Source organism: Dunckerocampus dactyliophorus, chromosome 18 (genome assembly GCF_027744805.1).
Source record: "Dunckerocampus dactyliophorus isolate RoL2022-P2 chromosome 18, RoL_Ddac_1.1, whole genome shotgun sequence".
NCBI lineage: Eukaryota > Metazoa > Chordata > Actinopteri > Syngnathiformes > Syngnathidae > Dunckerocampus > Dunckerocampus dactyliophorus.
The window spans coordinates 19,083,295-19,104,532 of NC_072836.1; the positions used below are offsets into that span (position 1 = coordinate 19,083,295).

A 21,238-nucleotide genomic window follows, 5' to 3' on the forward strand; every position below is an offset into this window, starting at 1 on the left:
AGGGGTCACCAACACAGTGCTCGCGGGCACCAGGTAAGCCCCCCCACGACCATATGAGGTGCCCGCAGGCCTGCTTTTCATTCAGGTTTTCAGTTAATAATGTGAGAACACTAGAAAGAAATGTATTCTGAAACATAACATGTGAGTTGTGGATACCAGCATTTTGTGAATGTTCTGGTAAAACAAGCATATTTGCTTTGTTTGGGTTGAAATAAGGTATGAAAATCATTTCTACAAAAATGAGTAGCCCTTGGCCATTTTCATTTTCTAAAAGTAGCTCTCACAAGGAAAAACGTTGGTGACCCCCGCCTTAGAGGTTCAGAAACATATATACATGTAAACACAGTTCCTGCTTAAACGTCTATGAATATAAGGAAAATACAAATACAATGGTTACCACGTAAAAGTGCATGGTTAACTTTTTAACAGGGATCTGTGGGGCCTCTTACATGTAATAGAGCATGTTACAAAACAAGTTTTATTCAAGTTAAAAGGACATGTTTTTGCACATTTAAGGGTAGACACAATGCGCTTGTACATTCCAACCATGATGATACTCATGGATACATGATTGACCCTTCTGTGTCCATTCCAAGCTTTAGAGCAGGACCTTTTTCATTGCATTTTTAACTTTGTTGTGTGATTTAAAAGAGCCCTTTTCCCTTTCATTTTCTGGATTATCACATTTTTCTGGTTCATTCACATTATGTTGATTTTTAGTATATCAACGTTCATTATGATCTGACTTCATCATTTTAGATTTACTGGATGCGGAGTCAGTATTTGTCACCACAAATTCCCCTTTGTAATGTATGTCATCTTTGAAAGTCCATGCGGTGACGCGCTTCCCAGTTTCACTTTCATGCTGACTGCTTGATCAGCAGCCAGTGTGTTATGTCCATCCCAGTCTCATTTCTCTTAAATCTGCAGGACACTCATGTTCCTTCTGGGTAAGGCTTCATCATGCTTTGTCTTAGCTGTAACTAAAGATTTTGGGCTATTGTTGCGCAGCCTTCCCGCGCCGACATGGATGAAGCAAGACCTCTGCTGAACAGGAGACGATCATCATCATCATCATCAGAACCCACGGTAGGAGACCCAAAACACACAAAACCGAATGCGACTCTGACCAACTTTTAAGACTTCTGCTTACGTTTAAAATGTTCTACTCTTGTTATACATGATGTGCTTTCATTTTAGTTTGACACTGTGTAATGAAACTAAAATAAAGCAAAAGTACACATCCTCTGGACAGAGCAATGTTGTTATATATTGTAGGTATTGCTGAAATTGCGTGTGATACTTAGTTGATTGTACTGAGCACCCGGATCCATCCCTGAGTCAAGTTAAGTTCTATGGTTATTGTCACACTTTTCTGCATATGATCATTCTCATTAGATTTGCTGACTATGGTTTCAACTGGTTTGACTTTTAAAAAGGTGTATATTTTGAAGAACATTTCGGTTGAAGTCCAAATTCAACAACTTTTGCATTGTTTGGCTTTTCGATGCCAGGATTTTTTACAATATTGGCACGTGAAAAAAAAAAAGTATTCCTCCACATCACTATTCAGATTTTTGCGCTTCTGTCCATTCCAGTTTTGCTCCAATAATCCTGTACAATAACTGTGCAATAACTATGCAATAAACAAGTGCAATAACTGTGCAATAAACCTGTGGCTGATCAACATGTACATACTGTAGCTGTAAAAAGTGTATATAACTTCTTGATTTTGCACTTTCTATGCTGTTCTGTGCTTTTGTAGTCTGATTTTGCTGCTGTAAACCTGGAATTTCCCCTTGTGGGACTAATAAAGGCATATCTTATCTCATCTTCTCTTAGTTCCAAAAATCCAAGCTGTTCCTGGCTGTTTTTGCAGCGGTCTTGGGGAACTTCAACTTTGGCTATTCCTTGGTGTATCCGTCCCCCGTCCTGCCAGTGCTCCAGAGTCCCGATGCAGACCCCCGGCTGAAGATGGACACCTCGCAGGCCGCCCTGTTCGGATCAGTCTACATGCTGGGAGTAGCTGGAGGCGGGCTGGCGGCCATGTTGCTCAACGACTTGTTTGGAAGAAAGCTGAGCATTATGGTGTCAGCGATACCGTCTGCTATTGGGTCAGATGTTCACTTGTATTTTTTGGTTTAACAGACAGCAGATGATGCACTATATTCTATTGTCTCATATACATAAACATCTTTTTAGTTAAAAAAAAAACAGCTAGGCTAATACTGTTATCCTTTAAATGCCAGTTTTTAAATTCCTCCATCTTTGAATAAAATGTTCATATTGTTATGATGGCTGAATTACTGGGAGGCAGGACGGTTGTAAACAAGTCTTCCATTAAATTGTTTATATGTTTCATTAAGCACACAGGAGGGAGATGCTAAAACCGCATGTAACAACTGTCAACACTTCCTACCGCTCCTCTTCTATGACTTAGAGGCTTGCTCCAACGCAGCATGTAGAACATCACTGCCCCCTGCAGCCCACACCATGAACAGCAGCCCAGAACCACACACTACACACGCCGCTGCATTATTGACATTATTGTGTGTGTTCCAGTTACCTTCTACTGGGAGGGGCTGTGGAGCTGTGGATGCTCCACCTGGGCCGTTTCCTTACAGGCGTTGCCGGCGGGGTGACGTCAGCGTCCATTCCTGTAAGTTACCATGGTTACAGTGGCTCCGTTTTTATATAGTCTAGTTTTCGTTTTTGCCTCCCAGCACTAGTAATGATACATTTTAGGAGAAATATATATATACCAAAGTTGATAGGATACATGTCGGGCATTTTATGCCGTTGAGTTTATTTATTTATTGATTTTATTTATTTTTTAATACTTTTTTTTAAAGCTACACAAAGCATGACACATCTGTTCATAACGCCAGAAACGTCCTATTAAGAAAGCATTAAATATGCCATTTTTGATTCCACATTGATCTTAACATAGACTATCCATCCATCCATTTTCTATACCACTTCTCCTCATTAGGGTCGCGGGGGCATGCTGGAGCCTATCCCAGCTGACTTCGGGCGACAGGCGGGGTACACCCGGGACTGGTCGCCAGCCAATGGCAGGGCACATATAGACAAACAATCATTCACACTCACATTCATACCTATGGACAATTTAGAGTCACCAAAAACCCAGAGAAAACCCATGCGCACACGGGGAGAACATGCAAACTCCACACAGAAATGCCCAAGGGAAAATCGAACCCAGGTCTTTCCGATCTCCAGGCTGTATGATATGTTTACAGCAGTTTTTGGGAAGCTGACATTTTGTCCCTTTGGGGCCTTATGTTTTTCAGTTTTTTTAATATGATACTGTAGAATAATGAATGAGGAGGGGGAGATAATATTTTAATAATAATATTTTTACAGCTGTTTTGAGAAGCTGACATTTTGTGTTCCTAGAGATCAATGAGTGAGGGCATTTATCAGGGTCCTGTATAAATACTGGTACATGGTACCTCACCATATACATGCTGCGTGCTTTTGTGTTGCAGGTTTACATCTCGGAGATTTCCCATAAATCTCTGAGAGGAGCCCTCGGCTCTTGTCCTCAGATCACTGCTGTGTTTGGAGCCTTGGCACTGTACGCTTTGGGTAAAGGCATTCATTCATGCAGAGTTAACATTGGGGTACGAGGAAGGAATCTTCCACCCATTGTCTTTATATGTCTGTGCAGGTTTGGTGTTACCTTGGCGGTGGCTTGCAGTGGTGGGTGGGGTGCCAGCATTGCTGATGGTTGTGCTGCTGGTCTTCATGCCCTACTCCCCCAGGAGGCTCCTCTCCCTGGGAAGAGAGAGGCAGGCTGAGCGAGCTCTCCGCTGGTTGAGGGGAGTTGACTATGATGTACAAAGGGAGCTTGATGCTATTAAGGTGACAAATAGACCACAAAATCAAGGACACACAGCGGGACGTTACATTAATGCTAAACAAATGAATGAATTAAGGACACACTAAAAGAATAAAAGAACTACATTATTTTGCCACTTCAAGAGAAGAAAGTTGTCAATTTACAGGAGTAAAATGTAAATATGTCCGGATTTTACATAAATAATGGGGGAAAAAATGTTAATTTTGCATAACTGGAAACCTTCACAATTATAGGAAAAAAAAGATAATCCAGTGATGGCTCTCAGCATTCATACGTGTTTTCCAATGCAGCTCAGTATCAGCCTGCAGAGGCATGTCACATGGTCCCAGCTGGCCACGCCCATCTACTACCAACCGATCCTCATCTCTGTGGTGATGCGTTTCCTGCAGCAGCTGACGGGCATCAGTCCCATTCTAGTTTACTTGGAGCCCATTTTTTCTCAGAGCAACGTCTCACTGGCGCCCAGGTACAAAACTGTTCACTCTGCACACGAGATAATTAGATCATTAGTCACGGCTTTCAACATGTTCCCGTTCTGTATCTCTCAGGTATGATGCCGCAATCGTGGGATTGGTTCGCCTCCTTTCCGTGACCGTGGCAGCTGTTTTGATGGACAAGGCGGGGCGTAAAGCCCTGTTGTACACGTCAAGCTTCCTGATGTTCCTGTCCACTCTGACCCTGACCGTGATTTCCCTCACTACACCTCACCCGCCAGGCCCCGCCCCGTCAAACCTCACCACAAGTATGGGCCGCGCGCTCCACGATGACGCGGCTTTACACACGGCGAGCCACCAAACAGCTTCAGGCCCTCTTCCACTTATCAGCGTTGTGGTTTTCATATTTGGTGAGTCATGAAACCTGATTGAAAAAAATGAAGTAAAACAACATGGCAAGAATACATTTGTGATATTGCACCAAAACGTGGTAGTTTTACAATAGAGTCCAAATGTTATGACAATAAAGTCATAATATCACAAGAAAAGGTTGTTATCGTAATATTATGAGGAAACAGTATAGCGTCATTTTATAAGAATAAAGTTAAAAAAAGACGAGAATAAATGTGATATTGCAATAAAAATGATCCACTTTTTTAAAAGGTAGTATAGTCAAAATATCATCAGAATAAAGTTACAATATGAGCAAGAGCCCTAGTAAAATCTTAATTAAAAAGTATTAAGATCAAAATTTTAAAAAAGATAAAATCATGAAATAATTTATTTTAAAAAGTCATAACTTAGGAGGAATAAAGTTGTGATGTAATAAAGTTGAAAGTAAAAAAAAGAATAAAGTTGTGATGTTCCAATAAAAAAAAGATATAATTTTAAGAAGTTTGCGTAAAAAAAAATTATGAATCTGTAATATTAAACGAAAGGTTAGGTTACCATGAGAAAAAAAGTCATAATTTTGCAAGAATTAAGTCCAAAAATTCAAAGATGTGCACGAATAATTTTACAAGAATTCACTTTTAAAATTTCAACAATATAGTCATAATAGCGCAAGAAAACAAGTTTGTCAAAATATGAGCAGTTGTCTACGTGTCATTCACTCCCTGTATTTTTCAACGAATGCATAACTGAAAGAAAGTGTCTTTTACACCAAACGATTGTCCAAATGCTCCCTTTGATACGCTCATGCATTTTCTTTGTCTCCTAGGCTACGCCATGGGATGGGGCCCCATCACATGGCTGCTGATGTCAGAGGTGTTACCGCTTGTGGTCAGGGGCGTGGCCTCGGGCCTGTGCGTGACTGTCAGCTGGTTGACGGCCTTCGCCCTCACAGACGCCTTCACTCACCTGGTGGACAGGTACGGCCTGTACGTGCCGTACTTCTTTTTCACGGTGGTGTGCGTCCTGTGTCTGCTCTTCACCGCCGTGTGCGTGCCGGAGACCCGCGGACGCTCTCTGGAGGAAATCGAGAATTATTTCAGGACACGGAGGTTTACTATTAATGGCGAACATTACAGTGAGGAACAATAAGTACGTCACTCCGCTGTGATTGACATAAGAAAAATCATATTTATAAGAGAATAATAACAACTTCATAAGAAAAAAATAAGAAAATATTTTTTTTAAATACAACAGTGAAGTTGTATTGTATTTCAACATCCATTCCACAAAATTAGACTTTATTCTCATATCATTACGTTTGTTTTTTTCCGGCGTGGCCATAATACGACCAATGCAAATTAAAAACAGTCAAATATTTCAATTTCTCTTTACTTCCAACATGCATACAAAAAGTTACTTCAGAATACAACACTTCCACAGTTCAACATGTCCGAAAAGACGTAGTAAGAAGCAGAGCAGATATACATTCCTGAGAACTAACATGGCAACTGTGTGATGAGAAGCATGGAAGTCACGTGGTGTAGCGTGTCGTCGAGTCGCCTCACTCACAAACACACACACACACACACAAAAACACATTACCCACACACACACACACACACAGACTAATTCAGTATGTTACAATAGGGTATGCGTATATGAACCTGTCGGTATGCCACCTCATTCCGTACTTCAGGGTGTGTGCGGTTTGTGTGTCAGTGTACTTGTATGCGTGTGTGTGTGTGTTTGTGAGGACATGCTTTCGTTTGACGAAGAAAAACAAGTATTGTAGTTTTGTTACTGCAAAGATTCCTTGTTTTCAGCGGCCTCAGATGGTCGCGTCAGGTACTGCAATTTAAAAGGTTTGTTTTGAACAAAACTTTATTGAGCGGAAGTTGTATTAGCCAGGCCAAACTAATTACGGTGCCAGCATGTACTTCATGGGGAAAAAATGACTGCAAATTACTGCACTCTTGTTTAAAGGTTGCATTGCCGGAATATACTGATAGTTGGGGCACGATGTTGTCTGTGAACGAATTATTTGACTATAAAACGCGTCTTTTGTTATGTAAATTACCCGCAGTTAGCGAAGTTGTCCAAGATGGCGTCTGTAATCATACTATTTAGACATAGTTCACGTTTTATTTAGTAGCACTACATTGTATACGTGGCTATCTGGCTGCACATATCCACATTTGCATTGTATTTTCTGTCATATTTTCAGTTTCACACTTTTGAATGTCATTAAACCTGCCGACAACGTCCATGGGTCTCCAGACTTGCGATATGAGCGAGGTGTTAGCCCTTGCATCAGTCTTGCACCACCAACGGCACAATTGTATAAAAATCAAAATGAACAGACTTCTTTTATTAAAATGGGATTTTTTTGTGTTGTTTTTATTGGGTTTCAATTTGCAACCCCAATATATAAGCATGGAACGGGTGTTCAACTCTTGTCTCAGAGTGAAAAGACAACCACAGTGCCTTTTAAGTGCTTTGGCATGAATGAATGTTAATGAGCAAATATATGACTTGTTCTTTGATGAGAAAAAAACAGCTTGTCAAACAGGCCACGTTCCAGGAGTAATTAAAGCCGGCAATCATTGCAACACACACTTGTTGCTTGAGCACACAAGCTAGATAACAGCAGTGTGCAAAAAGGTGCCATATTCATATTTTTGCATAGTACAGGTAATGTTTTGGGTAATACTTTAACCACTGTTTAATAAAGCTACAATAAACTAAAAGTACTCACCCGCATTTACATGAGCGACTGCTTGATCAAGCTCTTTTTTGTATGAAATTAGTGTCTACTGGTTTTGCTCATAATTTCCCAAGCCGCCAGTACCCTTTACTACGCCGTGGTAAGTTACCACTCCATAGTAAGTTACCATAATTGTTGAAGGTTTTCTTCAAGAAAGCTATTTTGATATACAGTAATTGGCTTTTTATTTTTCCATGGACTGGCCACTGCAAAACTGAACCCTAAGCATGATTAAACAACTGAAACGAAGGTCGAACAAGTTTATTTTGGACTAACAAAAGTTTTTCTTCCTATGCTAGACCAGAATATATCGTACAAAATTTGAGATCTGCCAACAGAACAAGAAAATTGGACGTGCCATTTCACCTATTTCAGGTGTTTTGGTGTGGGGATATTTTACTTGTTTCAGGGGTTTGCAAGTCAAATGTTCTATGTTGCTGGTATAAAAGAAGTACAGTAACGCCTCGTTTATCGCGGTTAATTGGTCCCAGACCTGTTCGTGATAAGTGAATTTCTGCGAAGTAGGATTCATTATGTATAAATGGAATATTTCTGTAGTTACAGCATAGAAAACCTGTTAAAACCTTCTATATGAGATTTTTAACATTATTAGAGCCCTTTAGACATGAACTAACACCCCCATAGTCACCTTTACACTGATATCACCCTATATAGTAGGCATAATAAGAGAAAACAAGCCATATAAGACATAAATAAGACTCATTCTTGTGTGTTGCTGTAAATGTCTTCCGGTGCTAAGGGAGCTCGGTGTGGGTTACGGCTGCAGCAGTAGCCCGTGTTAGGGATTATTCTGCCTGTTGTGAGATCATTCAAACCTGCAATAAAAGCAAAAAAATCCCCACTGTTGTATTTTTTCCCCCCGTTTGATGCACAAATATTGCCTCAATTGAAAAAAATATTTGCATAACTGATTAGGGAATATTTCTTTTATCAGGATTTCTTGGAGTAACTCAGTTCCCTTGTGTGCATAAACAGACGGTCAGCCTTTGTACTGTATATCTAAACATTTAACAATGCACCACTTGCTGTAGAATGTACAGCTTTGTGAGGTTAGGAATGTCGTCTATCAGGCCCATCGAAACACACACACACACGCCACCGCCTCACCCATTTGACTTCAAGCACAGACAACACCCTGTCACACACCTTTCCCTGCATGGATACCATTACTGACATTTTTATGCACATTTTTTCTCTCCAAAAGGGTTGCCAAAATTCTACTGAGCGAAATCTGATATTTTGAAATCTCATATTTTGCACTATTGGTGGAAATAACGCAACCCGGAAATCCCCAGCACGAGTCTGAAGGTGTACTAATACACAGTGATCCATTGACCAACAGTTGAAAAATGTGGTTGAACTGGTGTACAATCCTCCTCAGACGTATTTGGAGATGAGACTCTATGACAGCACTGCCACGTCATTGAACTTAAAGTCCCGAAGCGACATCACAACAAATGCGGTCAAGCCGCATCACAATAAATGCACAAACTAGTTTGTCTGCATCTTTCTCAGACTGAAAGTGTCTTTTACGGTGTTGCACTGGTGAAAGATTGGCCGGCTTGATCTCGGGGGTTTCCTTTCGATGTCGCTGCATTAATAGTTAATGCTTTTCGGAGGTAGTTACTGCCAACACCACTGCAACTTTTGGTTTGTCTCACTTCGATTGCAGTCAACTGCAGGTCAAACACGTCTTGATGTCCTGTAGGTTTGTCTAAGCTATCACTTCACTAGGCGTCATTGAATGAAGAATGAATGTTAATGGTCCAAGTACAGAACCCCATGCAACTCTGCTCAGGTTGTTTTATTCTGCAGATTTCAAGGTTCTAACCCATTTTTTTGCCTCAACTTGACTTCTATTATTAATAATTAAGATGTGCTTGAAACAGTTGACAGCATAAAACCCAGCAGGCACAAAACATTGAAAGACCGTTGATAAATTGTTGAATTAGGTCATGACGTTGAGCAACACAAAAACAAGGTTGAAATCCCATCACAGCCGGCTGGCAATATAGGCACCAGAAATTCTGAGAAAAATTCAATTATCTTAAGATAATTATATTAAAAGTAGCCATGGAAATGTTCGTGTTGGTTGCAAAGTAAAGCAAAGTGCAACTCGTATTCCAGTAATCCCTCATTTGACCTGGTTAACAGGTTCCACAGCTGACTGTGAGAAGTGAATTTTTAAGATTTCTTATTTATAAATGGAATATTTTCGTAGTTATAAAGAAAACGCAGGACGCAGAAAGCAATGGGCGGTGCAGACAGACGAGAGAGGGCTTCAGCTGTGGGGTCCGGTGTGCGGGCCCTGCCTGCTTACTGCAGAGTGAGCTCACCAGGGGGTCAGTGGCAGATCATCTCTGCACTCCCGCATCAGTAAAAATACATCATATTAGTTGGATTTTTGCCTGAATTTATTTGAATTTAAATGGAAAATTAATGACATTTTGTTTCCATTTGCCCTCCTTTTAAAAATATATATATTTTTTAATACATGCACACACACAAATATCATTTAACCCCCCCACCCTATTTTATTTCCATTGGCCCTCCTTTTTTAAATAAATTACTTCAGAAGTTTTTTAACATAGCTATAGGACAATATATATATATATTTTTTTTCTTTGTGTAATATAGCATAATTACATAACATGCAACACATTTTATCATGACGATTATCATTCATCACAATTTTGTTTTATTTTTTTCTTCTTATAATTGTTTTTGGCAGGACACAGCTGCCTTATCATTGAGTGGCAACAAGGCACAACCCTCCTTTCCTCTTGCACACCATTGTCCCTTGTCCTGTGTTCTACGTATCATGTTGTATGACCTCACGTCTGTAAATTATGCACTTTATATGTCCACTCAATGTTTGCATTTAAAAAAATAAATAAAAATGTGCACATGCCGGCAGGTCTGCACCAATATTAAAAGGCCCCTCCTGCCTATTTCTATTTCAGAAGCACAGACTTTAGCGGGTTCCACAACTGTCCGATATGGATTTCCCTTACTTTCCGGAAAACTTACGTTGTCTTCGTAGATTGCTGTGGCTCGAGTGTGGACACCAAAGTTAAGTCAAAGTTAAAACACGGGAAACTAATTCAACCAGGAGTGTGATGGGAAAGAAGGGCAAAATACCGGAGCTTCCCGGGGAAACGGGAGGGATGACAGGTATGCTATGGACTCTTTTTGGGGGGGGGGCTTATCCGGTGAGCATCATGAATCCGTCAGGTCAGATCACCTGCTTTAAAGCACACCTCAGCAGGAGTCAAACAGGTTGGACTCCCTTTCGGAGGGTGACGCATACACACTCTCCTTCAATAATCTCTGAGAAACAAGAACAAAGTAGAGGAGAAGACCGAGATCATGCCTCGAAAGTTACGCCTAACCATTGAGCGAATCGTGTATATTCCCGTTCTGGCACTGAAGGTGGAGCCTGGGGGCGTGTTCAAGGTGAGGAAGGGTGTGGAGTACGGGTGAGAAGAGCTGGAGCTGAGAGTGGGACACGTTTGGACGGCAGTCGTGGCAGGAGATTGCGCACACCTCTGGACACTGACATCACCACCCGGACCAGGTGAGACTCTTGCGGTTGTTATGGGATGGAATGTTCTCTCTTTACCACTTCACAGTGGAGTCGACCAAAAATGACCGATAAACGTGTTTCATGCTAGGATATTGACAGAAAGAGTGTTTCAAGGTATGCAGCATAAAATTCAATCAATCAATCAAAATTCAATCACATTAAACTCATCAATGCAGATTGCGATATCATCTGTGGAGACCTTGCAGATGAAAAGCTCATTTACAGTATTTGGGATGTGACCATGGCCAAATGCTCCATTAAAGCGCTACAGTAGCATTCGGCGTGCGTCCTACTTAGCTCAGATTTAACTTCGCAATGCTGTAAACATTTTAAAAAGCAGTAAAGACATATCCTGTCTTTAAAAAAACACCTTTTAATGAAGTTGTTGGACTTACAGGACCTCCAGTTCGTCCACATCGGTAGTGGACAAAGTTCTGTTAGGATATTTTGGGTGAGTTGCATCAGTTGGAACAATTGTGTTTATTTGATTACCACTTTAAACACACAAGATCACTGACACGATAAAAGCACAATCAACTGTGTCTTTTAGTGCACGGACACCTTCATCTGAAGGCGGGACGGAACGAGTGCGTGTTATTTTTACATGTTATTTTACATTCATTCCCATGCATTTCTTTTTACACATCTTTTTATTGATTTTTTTCTACAAAAAGGTCATCTCATCGTATAAAGTAAATACAGCCACAACTTTCGGGGGAACAACAACCGAAACAGCTGCTATTCTAACCAACACACAGCTCAACGGAAGACATGTTGAAGAAAACAAGAAGATGATAATAAATAAATAAATACATAAATAGGTACATAAACAATGTAAGGTGCCAAATTGAAACAAAATGAGTGAAAGTAGGATAAGCGTGAGGCCACACAAAAGGAGGGGAAGGGAGGGAGGGGCATCTAGTTAGGTTCTGCTTGAATAATGGTTCCGTGTAGATGTTCCAAGAAGGGCTGCCAGGTTTTATAGAAGGTGCCGCCACAGCCGGAGAGCAAAAATCTAATCTTTTCTAATTGGATGCGAGTAAGGACTTCCTTATCCCATGTATTTCGGTGGTTGACACTAAAACGGGGGCTGTCATTCACAGAATACGATACAGGCCTCGAAAACCGATTTTTCACACTTTGACATGGCTGAAGGGTTGAAATGTACGCCCAATAGGGGTGTCGGAAGATGAGATTTCTCGTTCAGACAAAAAGTCTCAAGACGATAAATGAATAAATGAATCACACGATAAATGAAAATGAACTTGATCATTTTGCCAGCCTCCATATATTGCCATGTGCGTGTGTGTCGGTTTTCCTCGCCTCTCGCCTCCAGACAGGCGGGAAGAGAGTTCACTCTGTGCATTGGCTTCAGCACACGCTTTATAAAAAAACGGCGAACAGAGTGAGACCTTTGACATAGCTGAAGTTTGCTTGTTTGAAAATTCGCCTCACACTTTTGACAAAACCTCGATCAAAAATGCCTGTTTGCAGCGCCCTACGTGCTTTTCTGTCTGTTACAGCGTACCTTTTGTTCTGGTTACTATCCGTCAGACTGACGTGCGCGATTACGGGGAAAATGGGGATTACGGGGATGTTATTTCCGCTTTCCTGCGCGGACAGTGAGGAAGGCAGACAGTGAGCATCCCACACAGGTTGGACCAGCGAAGATGCCGCATGCACCTCAGACCACACCTTTGGCACTGGTGTGTGTGCTTGTGGGCGTGAATGTGTCTGAGCTGACGCAGGTGGCGTTGTGCATCCGAGGGCGGGTTGAGCCTACGCAACTCATCTCTTGTTATCGTGACCGCAGAATGCAGACTGACCTGATCAGGAGCCATTTTTATAGAACTCATTTATCTTTTAAGACGGACGTGGCTCTTTCCAAGTGGCTGCATTGGCGTCACTGGCCTGTGTGTGCAGGACAAAGAGACAGGGATCATTTACATCACCGTTCTTCACAACATCGCAGTTATCTTACACATGCAACACACCGAAAAGCCCCGACAGATGCTGCTGACCAGTGTTGCTCTTGCTGGGCTTCTCCTGCCCCCTATAGACGGTTTTCGTACTAACCACCAGCCTCTGTAAATCACTCATTTGCATCACAGGCATTTGGATGCAGCAGAGATGATCTACAACCAAATGTTTCTTTGAAAAACGCAAACACACGAAGAAATGTCACTCCACTTGCTTGTGCTGTGAAGTCAAAGAGCAACCAGTTGGCCAAGATGAGCTGTGATGACAACCTGCTGTCAGTCACCACACACACACGCGCGCACGCGCGCACGCACACACACACACACTATATATAGTCATGGAAAAAATGATTAGACCACCTTTATTTCTTCTGTTTCTTGTTTATTTTAATGCCTGATACAACTAAAAAGGTACCATTGTTCGGAGAAATATAACGATGACAACACAAATAGCTCATAAGAGTTACATTTTTTGGCGGTACAATGCTATAGCTATTCATGTAAAAGTGATTTGGGTTATTATCAAGAAAACCGTGGAAGTTGTTAGATATCAGCTCTTAAATGAAACTCTTATGAGCTATATTTGTTATCATCATTATATTTATCCAAACAAACGTACCTTCAGTTGCACCAGGACGTGGACCCATCATCTTTGCGTTTCAGGCCAAACAAGATATTCACACACATCATCTTCGACTTTCCAATGAACCAACAACTGCTTGCGTTTGGCTCGTGTCGTTTTGGTCCGTCTAGGGCCTAACCCAGGGGTGTCCGAAGCATGGCCCCCCGAGGAAACGGCCCACTACTGTTTTGTATCGGCCCTCAGCACATTATAAAATACACCTAAACAACAAAGAGCGGTAATTTTTACGAGAATAAAAATCTAATTTTAGGAGAATAAAGTTGCAATATTAACAAAAAAAATAGCATAAAGTTGCAATATTAAATGCTACAGTATGCAATTAAAAAAATACATATTATGAAAAACAAAACTAGCAATTTTATGAAAATTAGGTTGGCTAGAAGTTATTTCTTTAATATGAAAACGTCTGAGCGTATCTACATGGGCTGGTTTTTTTAAAAAAAATGTAAAAGTGGACCCCGCATCCTTTCATTTATCGGTATGCGGCCCTCGGTGGAAAAGGTTTGGACACCCCTGGCCTAACCAATGACTCGATTCATCGAAACGAGGCGGCTAAGAAGATGATCGCTAATTGCAGCCCGAGAAAACAGTGATTCCCAACCGCTGTGCTGCAGCACGTTGGTGTGCCGCTGGAAATGATTCAATTCATCACTTAACTGGTCCAAAAGTGATTATTTACAGCAGATAATGTATCTCAGCAAGCCGTGCACAGGATAGTGACAGGCAGGACATTGAAATGCTCTTCCGCTAGCTAGCATAAGGTACAGTACATCATTAACTGAGCACATGACCACATAGGACGTATGCTTTTTCTGACATTTTTGTTTAGCGGTTGTGCCGCGGGATTCTGCTAAAGCTTTGTGCCACACAAACAGAGAAAGACAAGATCGCTGTGTGTGCGCGTCTCTCTCGCTATCATTATGTGCACCCTGAAAACAGAGCTGCCCCCGGCCAAATTAAGGCCCTAAGCAGAGCCCACTACCCGGGTGGCTGACAGGTGAGTGGGCAGATTCTCTTATTCTGCTGCATAAATGACTCGTCCCCCCCCCCCAGCTCCACACCTCATGGCAGCAATGCGCTTGCTTCCTTTGCGGATTTGCCGAGAACGTGCCCCCTTGCTCAAAATGTACTCTGCGTGTGGGGAGGGGCAGCTCGACATTTCTCTTTTGGCTGAGCCACACGAGACTAATGAACAAGTTCAAACTGTGTATACTGACATCATTTAATAAAACGCTTTAAGACAGTGGTTCTCCAACTCCCACCGACCCGACCCCCCCCCCAAAAAGTACCACTTGTCCTCACAGATGATTGGCATTTCAGTGACGAATTTGTGCGTGTACGTTTCTTACGTATACGCCTCTAAAAGCGTTTTATTACACCTCTGGTCTCCTGAGTGCGACTAGATGGAGCCCACGCACCAGCAGCAGCCCCGGTACCACAGTTTGGGAACCAATGAATTTAAGACATTTCCCCCCAGACCCCTCTTGACCACATGAGATTTAAGCAACCAACATGTGAGTCACTGGCATTTTTCTCGACACACCCTCTCATCTGCGACTGAGGCAAAGCATGCAGCAAGGCCACATTCTTGCACTGCTGTGCGTGTGTGTGTGCGTGTGCGTGTGCGTGTGCGAAACAATGACAATAAAACATCGTCTGCTCTGTCAAGGGATGCGTGACTACATCTTGACGTACACACTTCAGTGAAGTGAACAAGTGCATGAGAGAAAGTGCGCGAGGCGCCGAGCGACCGTGTGTGCGCGCCCAAGATTTATGCAAAGTGTGTTTCTGTGTCTTTTGATGTCGTACAGAAAGACGACCATGAGTCACGTACACTTTTGGACAGGTTTTTCTACCTCTGGGTCATTCATTGAAGCGCTCACGTGGTCCATTATTTACTTCACGCCACAAAAACAGACAGGCAGGATTCTTGTGCCAGGTTAGCTTTTTTTTATCATTTATTTATGCACAAACATCCACCTATGGGAGACAGTATAGTGGTTGTGCAAAGAAATCACACTTTTTTTTCAATCCCCCCAAAAAACTAAACAAATAATTGAAAATAAAATAACCCATTCAGAAATAAACGGCGATAAATAATAACTGTACAATTAAATAACTGACCTGCTTACTCTAAGCCTGCATCATGTAAATAAGAATAGCAACAATAATAATAAATAAAAATCTATTTTTAGCTCAAAACAATACAAAACAAATAATTTAAAATAAAATAACTTCTTCAGAAATAAAAGGTAATAAATAAAATAAAAAAAATTTAAAAAGTCAAAAGATGTCCATATAAACATTAACACTAATAAAAATTAAATCTAAAAGTAAACATAATAAATAAATATTACAGTAATAATAATAATAATAAAGTAATATCGTATACCTACAAAAGCGCTATATAAATGCGATGTATTACCATTATTATTTTTTGGTTGTGTTTCGGATGAAAAGCAGAAGAAAACCTCAACTACAGTCTTTAATTTAAAAATATACCTCAAAATCTTCCCTTTCAGTATACCTCCAAGATAACCCTGTTTTATTTTTTTGGCTGGCGCATGTTGGGAACTATTTTATTCTTTTGCAATCGTGTTTTTCATGACAGCAGGGTGGCCTCATGACAAAACATGAATGCATGTGTTGTTCACCCTGTACACATCCACAACAGCACATCAAATATGATGGAAATGTTTACCTGACTAGAAAAGCACTCGGAGAGCGGAAAACTTGAGAGAGGAAACTTGTCCTGTATTTTTTCCTGGAGTTACAGTCATGGAAAAAATGATTCGATCGCCCTTGTTCCTTCAGTTTCTTGTTCATTTTAATGCTCCATACAACTAAAGGTGCCTTTGTTTGGACAAATAGAAGAATGAAAACAAAAGTAGCTCGTAAGAGTTACATTTTGGTTATCATGAAGAAAGCCATGGAAGTTGTTAGACATCAGCTCTTAAATGAAACTCTTATGAGCTGTATTTGTTATCATCATTGAATTTGTCCAAACACATGTGCCTTTATTTGTACCTGCCATTACAATGGATCAATAAACTAAAGAAACAAGGGTGGCCTCATCATTTTTTTCCATGACTGCATATTCACAAATGCCCAAAATGGTCCTCTCTCGCAATGTTAAAGAATCCTTAAAAAAAAAAAATTCTGGATCACCCCCAAAATGTAATCAGTTCCTCCATATCCCATTTCTAACAATTCCTGAAATTTTCATCCAAATCCATTCAGAACTTTTCAAGTTATTTTGGACAAACAAACACCGACAAAAACACAACCTCCGTGCTGCACTTGCCTTTTGCACTGCGCTTGGCCGAGGTAATTGTTCTGCAAATGGTTCATTTTTATTGCTCGACTTGGCCATGTTTCAGCTGAACTATGACTTTATGCACAATATCTAACATATTCACGTCATTAAATGTTAGAACTTAACTGATACTCGACAGCTAAATGAATGATGAACAACACAGACAAGGAATGAAAAAAAGAAAACAGAAAAAAAATGCATCCATGGTTGATGATCGATAAATAGCTCACACTGTCTTAACCAGAACCAGGACCTGTTTTCAGTCCCAACTCTAAGGGTGCATCATGTAAATAATAATAAAAACAGCAATAATAAAATAATAAAATAAAAATACACAAATACAAATAATGAAATGTATATTTATATAAAATAAAAAGTAATAAAATACAGCATGCAAAGCGAAACATACTAAAAAAGGGCACTTAACATATTGAAAAGAAATATATAGAAAATGTAATTTTTTTAGGTTCATGTCTCTTTAAATATTTATTACATACTGTAGTTTTCGTGTATTTAACGGCTCACTTTTTGCATCCTCTGGAATGATCTGGGATCTGGAATGACCTTTCACACTCATAATCACTAATCCAACTTTTCCTCCTGCAGCGATTTTTTTTTTAAACGCAATTAAAGCAAATGTGTCCTAATGGGCACATCGTGGGTGGATGAAGGAATATTTCTCTGAGGCGCCACACCCAAGCATGACGCGCCGCAAGCAAGCAGGGCCGCGCCCGGGCGTTCCCCCCCCCCAACCCTTCAGTCTGCTCCCATGTACAAACAAACATGCACACAATGCGCCTTCTCGTCCAATGAGTGCTGACAACTTTCTTATCATTGAGCGTGAAATACACGCTCAGCAGCTTCAGTCAGGCGTGTACGCCCTCTAGCGGCAGGGAGGGACATTACACGGGTGAAAAGCTTTGTTATTTAATATTCCTTTTATTTCTCTCGCAGCGCCATGAGCGACCAAAAACATCCCCCTCCCTACACCATCCCAAGTAAGCTCAAACACGCACTTCATCATATACATTTGCATTTTTCATCCACACCTTCATTCATTCATTTCAGCTGTAGCAGACAGTCAAACTGACAAGGTGAAGGTCTACCATGTCCACACTCCGTTCAACGCTTCCTTACCGGACCAGTCTCAGGCAGTACCAGGTAAATATACCTTCACGTGCACAAAAATGTATAGTGCTTTTTTTGTCTGTTAAAAAACGTGCAACTTAAACCCAAACTTTATCATACCATATAAAAAGTGTTTTTAAAAATATATTTAATAAAACATTTGTGCATTGTGCAACAATGAAGCAAGTCATGCACCAGCCGTATATTCAGTATTTTAATATCATTTTTGACTAGCACTTTTGGCTTTAAGAACATGGATATGAATGTAGTGAGTAAGAGTATAAAAATGTTGTGAAAAGGTTTAAAAATGATTTTAAAAAACGATTGTATTGTTTAACATGACTATCTCTTAACTTTATGCCCTGTCGTCTTTTGTCTTGTCATTCCCAGCTAAAATACACCAATTCATCTTGTAAATATGCAATTGAATTCAGAAGTTGGCCAAAATATGTACTTTAAATGTAAATACATTTCACATATGAATTAAAATAACTTTTTTTAATCGATGATTTTAGAGAACCATGAATGTCAACTGCGCATCCCTTGTTTCAAACACTGCCCCGTCAACACTTCCTAACTTTCTCCTTCGACGGACTTATTTCCTAAAAACTTGCTCTCGCCCAGCATGCAGAACGTTACTGCCCTCTACAGCCCATACACCAAACTGCAGCTCAAAACTACGCAATACACCTGTTGTGGACTCACCCCGAACCAGCTTTTAGGAATCACGAAGAAATACAACATGGTGTGACGAGAAATGAGGAAAAAACATTAACTAATTACACAACGAGTGCTTACTCAGCATTTTTGTTGTTCTCTGTCCCCTCCATTAGTGTACACCGGCGGAGGCGGAGGTCCGGGCGCAGGCTACGATGGCGAGGGTAAAAGTAACTTTAGGAGCTACGACACCGGACTGGGACGTACTTCCGGCATGACCACGTGCCCCTCCTGCAATCAGCAAGTGATGACCAACGTTGAATACAAAGCAGGAACCTACGCATGGCTGATGGTTCTACTCTTCATCTGCCTCGGGTGAGTGCCAGCGACCGTTTTCCAGGCAGAATTGCTGCTACTTTGGACCATCAACCAATACAAAAAAATTCGCCTCTGTTGCTTCCTTGACAACTTGGGACCAAGGACTGCTCCTTCCACCTACTTGTTGCTAGGCAGAATTCACGAGCACTCCCAATAAAAAAATGAGCATACGTAATTCCTCTTTTAATGCAGTTAATTGGTAGTAGTTAGAGCATAGAAAACCTGTTTACGACCGTCTAAATACAGTTTCTAACATTATTAGAATCCTATTAAAGTCATATTTACACTCGTATTACCCAATATAGTAGACATAATATAGACTCACATGTTAGTATTGGGAGAGTTACTTTGGGAGTACTGTACCTTTGTGTCATCAATGTAACATTAGTGACACCTAGTGCCCAGTATAGAATACTACGTTTACGCTTTTTCTTTGAATAGGGGAGTACAGTATGTCTTCGGAATGCCTTATATTTGTATTTTAGTTCATGTAGCAATTTTTATGCTGAAAATTCTCCTCATACGAATTGCTTAAATATGCATATTTTTTAACTAATAGGCCCTAGTATTGCTATGTTGTTTCCTTGCCAACAGGATTCTGATGGACCACACCTTAGGAAATGGACAGGAAGATCTGACAGAAACACTATGAATTTACGCATACTAGTAATGGGGCTAGGGAAAGCAGAAAAACAAAAAAAACGTGTAACGTGCGTGCGTGTGTGTGTGCTCCAGGTTGTGGCTGTGCTGCTGCCTGATCCCACTGCTGATGAAACGATTCAAGGACGCGCACCACTTTTGCCCTCGCTGCAACAGACTGCTGCACGTGGAGAAGAAACAATGCTGTGAATGAGGCACATGAAGGCAGAAACGAAGACGTACGCTACTAAGCATCCCCGTACCTTTGTCCCGGCACCCCTTACTGCTACTATTAACATTAAAAAACTTGACTTATTTCTACGGAGGAGCGTGCTTGAATGACTTAAACGTTGACCTACTTACACCGGAGCGATTCAGTGAAACCCTCCCAGGCACTTGTTTGGGAGTCATTACTACCGATACAGCAACAAATAGTTCAAATGAAGGCTTGTACAAACATTTTATCCTCTTAAGAAGTGATTATTCATATGCGGAGGAATAAACAAAGAAAACACCCAGAAAACAGGCTCACACTTTGGCGTGAGCATTGTTTCGTTGCCTCCCTAACGTGTGTGTGAGTGCAGCTAAGCTACTGAGTGTGTGTCCGATATGCTGTTTATGAAGGACGTGAAGCAAACTGGCAAAGAAAGGCTCAGGTCACGTGCAACACACTGTGCAAAACATCTTTCGCGTGTCCAAACGCAGTCTTATAACAGGACATGTGAGATTTTATGTTTTCGCATAAACCCTATTGCTTTTTTTTAACTTCAAAATTCTAAGATTTAAAAAGTATAGCTTCCTCTTGCTCTCTGACCAATCCCACAGTTGTGACTTCAATATTTGTCCAATAAAACTAGTCTATACAAGTAATAAACATTGGGTGGTTGTCTTATTTTTTCCTCGTAGTGAGTAAAATGTGATTAATTATAGTATTTATTATTGTATGGCAATTTTAAAAAGGTGCTACTAGTAGTGCATACTCCAAATCAACAGGGGGCAGCATGTCATAAAACACCTCTGCAGTAATCAAAAACCTGAATGATTATATTCATGCTTGTCTATTATGTGTTGCTGTCCAATGGAAACTTTTTTTTGTGTGTGTGAGGTAATAAAGTTTTATTTTTTAAATCCAAAAAACCTGGAGATAAAATGGTTTCCACTGGATAGCAATATTTAAACTTCTGGTCAATATATATTTTTTTATACATTTATATATTTTTGAGTTAGAATAAAATTGAAAAAAAATTATAATTAAAAGGCATTTAATTGTTGGATTATGACCAAGCAGTAGTGGCTCACTGGTGCCCCCAGTGGTGTACATTGGTGAAAGCCCAACTTGACGATAAAAATTAAAGTCAGCTTCTCCATATCCGTGTTTCCTCAGACAAGATGAGGAAGTTTGAAATTTTTTACGGGG

The 21,238-nt window shown here is 40.7% G+C and overlaps 2 protein-coding genes across 2 annotated transcripts; both read left to right on the forward strand.

Moving 5' to 3' along the window:
• Positions 1-923: 923 nt before the first annotated feature.
• slc2a6 (solute carrier family 2 member 6) lies at positions 924-6,087 on the forward strand. The gene is made up of 8 exons (XM_054760426.1): positions 924-1,089; positions 1,843-2,114; positions 2,563-2,659; positions 3,510-3,609; positions 3,692-3,885; positions 4,174-4,349; positions 4,432-4,727; positions 5,537-6,087. Exons 1-8 carry the CDS (start codon positions 1,027-1,029, stop codon positions 5,857-5,859), a joined length of 1,521 nt encoding a protein of 506 aa, XP_054616401.1. The 5' UTR covers positions 924-1,026; the 3' UTR covers positions 5,860-6,087.
• Positions 6,088-10,896: 4,809 nt separating this feature from the next.
• On the forward strand, positions 10,897-20,695 carry si:ch211-157c3.4 (Lipopolysaccharide-induced tumor necrosis factor-alpha factor homolog-like). The gene is made up of 5 exons (XM_054760470.1): positions 10,897-11,072; positions 17,974-18,017; positions 18,088-18,180; positions 18,981-19,179; positions 19,918-20,695. The coding sequence occupies exons 2-5, from the start codon at positions 17,978-17,980 to the stop codon at positions 20,033-20,035; spliced, it is 450 nt and encodes a 149-aa protein (XP_054616445.1). The 5' UTR covers positions 10,897-11,072; positions 17,974-17,977; the 3' UTR covers positions 20,036-20,695.
• The last annotated feature ends 543 nt before the right edge of the window (positions 20,696-21,238 follow it).